This window comes from Caloenas nicobarica, chromosome 17 (assembly GCF_036013445.1).
Source record: "Caloenas nicobarica isolate bCalNic1 chromosome 17, bCalNic1.hap1, whole genome shotgun sequence".
Lineage (NCBI taxonomy): Eukaryota > Metazoa > Chordata > Aves > Columbiformes > Columbidae > Caloenas > Caloenas nicobarica.
In genome coordinates, this window is record NC_088261.1 from 6,271,838 (window position 1) to 6,279,198 (window position 7,361).

The 7,361-nt window shown below is 59.8% G+C and overlaps 1 protein-coding gene across 1 annotated transcript; it reads right to left on the reverse strand.

Annotated features, from left to right (window-relative positions):
- Positions 1-1,630: 1,630 nt before the first annotated feature.
- GAS2L2 (growth arrest specific 2 like 2) lies at positions 1,631-5,708 on the reverse strand. Its single transcript, XM_065647445.1, has 6 exons — positions 5,360-5,708; positions 4,453-4,691; positions 4,245-4,352; positions 3,594-3,690; positions 2,991-3,237; positions 1,631-2,825 (listed from the first exon to the last, which is right to left on the reverse strand). Exons 1-6 carry the CDS (start codon positions 5,706-5,708, stop codon positions 1,631-1,633), a joined length of 2,235 nt encoding a protein of 744 aa, XP_065503517.1.
- Positions 5,709-7,361: the final 1,653 nt, after the last annotated feature.

A 7,361-nucleotide genomic window follows, 5' to 3' on the forward strand; every position in this document is an offset into this window, starting at 1 on the left:
TACAGGTTTTTATAGCATCTGTTTAGTATTTTGAAAAAAAAAAAAGGTTATAAATATAATTGTTATATTCTATTGTACTTTATAGACAGAGAAAGTTCTATTAGTAATAATAACTCTCACTGCTTTGACAGCATTTCCCAGCTCCCGAAAAAAAGAGAGCTACAAAGAGCTACTTTCTCAAGAGCCCAGGAAGGGGCAGGTGGTGGCACCCGCTGGGTGCAGTAGGGGAAACTGAGGCAGGGAGGTCCGGTCTGTGGCCAGGCTGGCGGGGATCAGAGCAGCCAGGAGCACAGCAGCAGCCTCAAGTGACCCACACCTTGCCCCTACTCACACTCTTACTACACAGTGCTACTACTCACCCAATGCCACCCTGGTCCTGCTAAAAATGAACGTGTTCCTGAAGTTGGGAGAGGCTGAGGATGTCCCGACCGCTGTCCCCAGGGCAGTGCTGGGTTCCTGCCCCAATGTGCATGGTGCCACAGGAGGTGATGCCTGAGTTGGGTCCAGCCCTGGCAAGGATGCTTCCCTCTCCTCCTCCTCCTGCCCCGATGAGCATCCCGGTTGCCTGGACTTGGCTTTCCTTTCCCCCTCTGGACTTCTTGTCAGAGATTCCTGAGGTGCGTACACAGCCTGTAATGCCCTGCACCCCCTTCTTTGAAATCAAATTAAAAATCAGGTCTGTCCCCCTTGTTCTGTACCCGCCTGGCTGCTCTTTGCCCGTGGTGCCGGATCGCTCACCGCCCCGCTGCCGCTCTCACAGTGGGAGGCAATGGGCCGGGTTGGGGGAGTTTGTTTCTTCCCTGCAAAATGAGTATTTTTACGAGCAGGTTTTTCATCTTCCGGGCCCTGGCACTCACCCTTGCTGCTCCTCTGCAGGGCTGTGGGTCTGGCTTCATCCTCTCTTGGACAATGGGGCTCTTCTGGTCCCCGCGGGGCTCTCACAGGGATGTTTGCTGAGCGCACAGACAGCAGACTGGCAGCACTAGGTCCCTTCACCAGCCATCACCCCCAGCAGGATTATCCTCTTCCCCCTCCCCACCCACACAGAAACGATTCTGAAACAGAGGAGCTTTGGTACATCTCTATTGCATAAACAATATTGCCAGGTCCATGGCTGCAGGCCTTGGTGACAGCCATCACCCTGACCATCGCCACCAAGGTGACCACCTACCCCACCCAGGTGTCCCATCTTTGGCCATAAAGAATCCCGTGGTGCTCAGTAACTGTCACCTCCTGTGAGTCCCCTGACTTGAGCGACTCAAACGCTCATCAAGGCTTTGGTGCTGTAAGACACACGGATCATTAGTCCCATTATACAGATGGGGAAGATCAAGGTACAAGATGGTTTGCACACTTGGATGTCAGATAGGGGCCAGCCGCAGAAAGTGCCCCATTCTCTTGATTTGGGGCTGGATTTTTCCACCCAAACCAGTATGAGAATGCCTGTTTAGGAGGGGAATTACCAGTCCAAAAAATAATACCTCTGGAAAGGAGGTGATGCAGCTCCGAAGAGCAAGGGGGGACCCCCAGGTCACCCAGGAGCAAATCTGTTGCACTGCTACTGGCTTCAGCATTGCTCCCCGCTTCAGACAAGTGAGGGGTCCGTCCCTGCCAAAACTGGGGGTGGGGATCAGACCCACGCCTCCTCATCATCCTCGGTCAGCCAGGCGCCACTGTCGGCCGGCGAGTCCTTGGCCCCAGGGTGCGCACGGCTGGGCTGGGGGTGCTGCAGGGTTCCTGGGGGGCAATGCTGGCCCCGGTGGATGGCAGGGCGAGGGATGCGTGAGGGGCGCTTGCCGGGTCTGTGGTCCCGCCGGGGACGTACCTTGGGCCGCAGCTTCAGCTTGTAGATGGAGGGCACACGCTCGGGTTTCTTCAGGCACCGCCGGGGCTTGGGGACGTTGCTGGCCCTGGCTCCCCGCGGGGTCTGACCCCCCAGTCCAGACCCCTCAGTCTCCCCCCCAACTAGGGGGGCGGTGGGCTGCGGGATGGTTCGTGGGGGTGTTTTGGGGACCCAGCTCCCCAGCCCCACGGGGCGCAGGGGCTGCCGCCCGTGGGAGAGCTCCTCTACCACCTTGCTGTAGCCGGGGGGTTGTGTGTGGCCCCAGCACCCCCGGAGCCTCTCGCACCCCCCACCGGGGTCGCAGGCTCCCCCTGGTTCATCTGCTGGCCCCTTGGAGCCCTTGGCAACCCCAGTCTGTGGGCCGGTGGCCGGGCGGCATCTCTGGGTCCCCCTCCCAGCATCACAGCCCTTGCACCCATTTGCAAAATGGGCCAGAGAGGTGGGGGCCCGGCCGATAGCCGGGCTGGCTTTGGCGGGGGGTTTAATGTTGCCGTTCTGTTTCAGAGGCTGGCTGGAGGAATTTTGGGGTGAGGGTGGTTGGCTGCAGCCAAGGGTTCCCTGTCTCCCTTCCCGTGGGCTTTTCCAGCTCTGTGAGTCTCCCCGGGAATCCCGGTGTGGGGAGGGGGCACAGACCTTGATAGGTCTGGGGGCATGGGGTGTCGCTGCAGCAGGGACCTCCCTGTCCTGTGGTTTGGCAGCCACCACTGACAATTTGCCCCCTTGCCGGGTGCTTTTTGGAGACGCGGGCGTCAGCTGGGTGCTGGGTGCTGGGGACCTGCCATGCACCGATGCCATGGGGGTTTTCTCTGGGGTGCTCCCATGCAGTGCCTTGGGGACCCCCACGCTGTCCTGTGTGCAGGGGACCAGCCGGGAAGGGGTGGGTGCCCGGGACATCGCCCTACAGCCGGGGGACCTGCGTCGAGTGGGTGACGTGGATGGTGGCAGCTGCCTCCCCGAAAGGGTGGCCAGTGGCTCCTGTGTCCTGCAAGGAAAGAGAGCAGAGAGAGGCTGGGGAGCTGCTGTGTGCCCCCTCCATCCTGCCTGGTGCTGGGCAGCTCTGGAAGGGAGGGGAAAACATTCAGGGATGGGAGATAAATTGCTATAAAACCAGGTAGCTTGGGACACGAAGCATCTCTGCACCGCTTACCTGCCCGAAGGGACCCTCCGGGGCTGTGCTGGCTCCCGGCGAGGGCTGTCACCCGGCGAGGAGGTGGCAGGGGAGCGGGGGCCAGAGGGGACACGGGACCCCCAGGTGACGGGGGGCAGGGGGCTCTGCGAGCGGCTGACCAGCAGCCGGGGCTGGGGCCGGCCGCAGGTCTGTGGGGCCGAGCAGAGATGGATCTCATGTTGCACTTGCTGCTGGGGACTCCTGCTTTTCCAGGCTTGTTTGTGAGCTGCGGGGAAAATGGGGAGAATCAGCACCCCTATTCATTGCACCCAGCCCCGGCTGCAGCCCACCCAGCCGTCGCTCAGCAGCCAGCCCCCTGGGGATGCTGGTGCAAACCTGCGCTCCCTGCAAACAGACTTTTGGGGTCTGGCTCCTTCCAAAAGTCTGCCGTGACCTCTAGTGGCCACGAAAGCCAAAGAGAGTCCCCAAATCCAGACATTTCCCAGCAAAGCAATGAGGCATCGCATTAACGAAGCCTCCCACACCTGCAAACGCCCCCAGAACTACCGAGACCCAGGAGGGACATCCCGCTCACCCCAGCCATGGGGCAGAGCCACGGGGTTTGGGGACAGGGGGACTCACAGAGCGAGGTGCAGCGACACGGGTCGTGCTTGTCCAGGTAGTGCTCCAGTGTGTCCCAGCCGCCCCCGACCCGCACCATGATGTGCTCTCGCAAGATCTGCACAGGATGACGTGAGCTGTAAGAGCTGCACCCATAAGACACCTCCCTTCCTCACTTATTTTAAAGCTGAGCAAGCCACGGGCTTGCCCTAAGTGCCACCAGGTCTCCCGAAGGACAGCTTTCTCTGCAGCTCAGTGCCAGCGAGGCAGGGAGAGTCTCAGCTCCTGCTGCCATCCAGACGGGCACATTTCATCACCCCAGGGAGGGCAGGGAGCCTTTTGGGAGGACCCCTCTCCACCACCATGTGCTGAGCCCAGGAAGGCCAGGCTTAGGGATGGATCTGGGCAGGGACAGAGCATCCCAGTGCTCCCATTGCTGGGTAAAGCCTGGCTCTGGTTTGGTGTGGGACAGCAGGCTCTGGCCCGTACATGTGGGTGGTTACATCCATGCAAACCATGTATCGCAGGGCTGAGCATCTCTGCTTGAAGGATAATGGTCAAAAACCCCACATTGGCCCCATTTTGGGAGCTGGATTATGGAAGAGGCTTCATGGGAGCAGAGCAGGATTCCTGGTGCCTGTGCCTCAAAAGCACAGGGGGAAGCAGACTCACCCGGACAAAGATGAGAGTGTCGGAGTCTCCCACGCGGTACTTCCCTTCCGATATCTTGATCATGGGGAACTGGACGGGGCAGGTACAGCGGCTCACCAGGTGCTGGACCTGCGGGCAGCAGGGATGGGTCCTCACCAGGGCTCCTGGGAAGGCTGCTGGGGCAGCCATCCCCACCTTCATCCCCATCCCGCTCCATGCCCGTTCATACCATCTGGTCGAGGTTGTGGAGATCCCGTGGTTTTCGGGGGGGCCGAGACAGGGGGGTGTCTGCGGGTGGCAGGTCCAGCTCCTGGCGGATCTCCTCCTCGATCTCCTCCTCCATCTGCACGAGGGTCGGGGCGCGCATGCCAAAGCGGGCGGCACGGCGTGCCAGCTCCAGCAGGCACAGCACGAAGTTCTTCTCATTCTTCCTCAGCACCAGGTCCTCCGTCTCGAACATCAGAACATCTGGGGCAGCGCAGGGTTGGACTGAGCCAGAGTGGACACGTGGGGATGGGGACAAAGGGGACGGGGGGCACAGGTGGCGTTAAAACCTGCCTGAAGGGATGTTATTCCCTGGAGCTATCGTGATACAAACATGGCTGGGTCCAACAAGGGTTGGGATAAATTTATGGAAGAAGAGACTTTCCCTTGAGTGTCTACCAGAAAAGGCGCTATGGCTGTTTCATGGCATCCCAAATCACAAACCTCAGCAGCTGGACGTGCTGAGGATGTCACTCCATGCCCATGTTCTTCCCAGGCACCCACCAGTGGTGGGGACAGGGTGACAGACCCTTTGCTCAGAGCCAGGACCTCTCCTGATGTCCCTACAGCCAAGATGGTGCTGTGCATGGCCATGCTGCAGGGTACACCCTTTCCATTTCCACCCCCTCCCAGCGCATATTTGCACTCGAGCAAACACGCCCACCACATGTTTGCAGCCTGCAAAGCTGCTGCTGAGCCCGGAGGAGCTTGTGCAAGAAATCCCAGCTCAGGGGGTGCATGCACAGTGCTGCCCGATATTGGGGTGGCACTGAATTTGGGGGACACAAGGGAAAGAACCCAGGGTGACGTCAGGAGCAGCTGGAGGGGAATTGCACATGAGGACGCAGGGCAGCTGGAGCCCAGCGTCTTACCTTTAATATCCATCTCCTTCCTGCACCACTGGATGAAGTTGGAGACATTGTCCCTGGCCTGGAAGGTGCCCGGCTGTGCCGCCGGGTTGCAGGTGACACCGGCAGCGGGCAGGCGGAGGTGACGGACCACGCCGGGGCAGGCACGGGCGAACTCCCCGGCCTCGTGGGTAACGTTGTTGGCATGGCAGCAGAGCACGGCCCCCGTCTCCAGCACCTCCATGAAGGTGCCCACCTCAATGTCCAGGTCGTACAGCTCCTTCAGCCACTCGGCCAAGTCCTCCTTCATGGCGTAGAGGTACTGCTCGCTGGACCCATAGGGACGGATGCTCCGCACCGCAGCGCACGGCATCCCCCACATTTTGCCATAAGACTGGGAGGAGATGGAGGGAAAGGGGTGATGGGGACACGGGTGATGGGGACACGGGTGATGGGGTCATGGGGAGCTGCCCCAGGACGTGTCCCAGCCCACCCTCCCATCAGCCACACTCACCCGGTGCCACTTGCTCTCTGCCACCCAGGACAGTGACACCAGTGACACCGTCCCAGCACTGGAGCCCTTCTAAGTTGAAAAGGAAATCACCCTCCTGGGCAGTGGGTGTTTTGTTTCCTTCCCAAGTGCTGTTCCCTTCTCCTTGGTGACAAGGGACAGGCTGCAAACACTCCCCATTAACCCTTCAGGGCCCGTTCCCCTGCCAGCACCCCTGTTCCTTCTGCCCCAAACCCCACGGGTGGATTTTCCCCCAAGGTCCGTGGCTCTGGGGAGGGAGGGGGTTAGAGAGCAGCTCTTCAGCATCCCAAGTTGTTCACAACCCCAAGCAGGGGGGATTTGTCCCCTCCCCACCACCCCTGCACCCAGCTCCACCACAGGTGGGTTGACATGGGGGCCCTACAAGGTGCATCTTCAGGGCTTGGTACAACAGAATTCGTAACCCTGGGGCAGCCAGAGGGGTCTTGTCACCTCCAAAGGTTGGGGCCAGAGGGGTCCCTGCAAGGATCCCCCTCCCTGGGATCTCCTTTTGCTGAAGCACTCGTACCACCCCTTGGTGGGAGCTGGGAAGCCCCACAACATGCAACGTGCCAGGGCTCAGCCCGAGCTCTGAGGAAATGTAGCAGCTCCACCTGCACAGCGCAAATCTATCAGTCCTCAAAACCCCCTTCTGGAAAAAAAAAAAAAAAAAAAAAAAAGCACAAGGGTATTTTATTTGCATACCTGCCTTTTTCTCTGCACTGTGCTCCCTTGCAAACTTCTTCATGAATTGCCCGTGATAGTGACGTCTTCAGCAAAAGGCGAGCTCCTCCACGGATGGCGTCACTCCAGGAGCTGGGGCTTCAGGCAAATAACTACAGGGGTGAGTGGGCACTGCTGGGAATGTTGGGGACAGGCCTTGCAGAGCTGCCCCGGCACCCAGGTACTTCTGCAAAACCCAAATCTACCAGGGATGTTCTCACCCCTTGGGAGTGAAATGGTGTCTCTCATGAGCTGGCGGGGGCTTCTTGCTGTGTCGGGGGACCCTGTCACCTCCCTGGCGCCAGCTGCTGATGGCAGCTGGATCAGCCCGTGTCATTTTGGGGGAGGAAAGGCAAGAATCCCAGCAATTCCGCAGGCTGGTCGGAGGAGTCTGCGCCTGGTGTGTCCTGCTGGGCAGCCCGGCAGGAGAAAAGGACCCTTGTGACACAGGATTTTCAGCCGGGACATCCAGTGAGACTGATTGCATGGCTCGGGGTGTGGATCCATCTTCCCTGGACCCCCCACCCCAGACATGTAGGGTGTGGGCGGTGCGGCACAGTCACCCCATCTCTGCCAGCACTGTGCTCAGCCCCAGCCCTGGTGGCACCACTTGTGACCCCAAGGCATCCCCGCAGCACACAGCCCCAGCAAACACACCGTGGCAAGCAAGGGAGGAAAAGAAAAACCCCAAAACAGGAGACGATTTGAGGTTGCCCTGTCCTCAGCCTCTGGTCCCACAGCAGAAGGGATGCCTGGGTCCCTCCTAAGGGGACA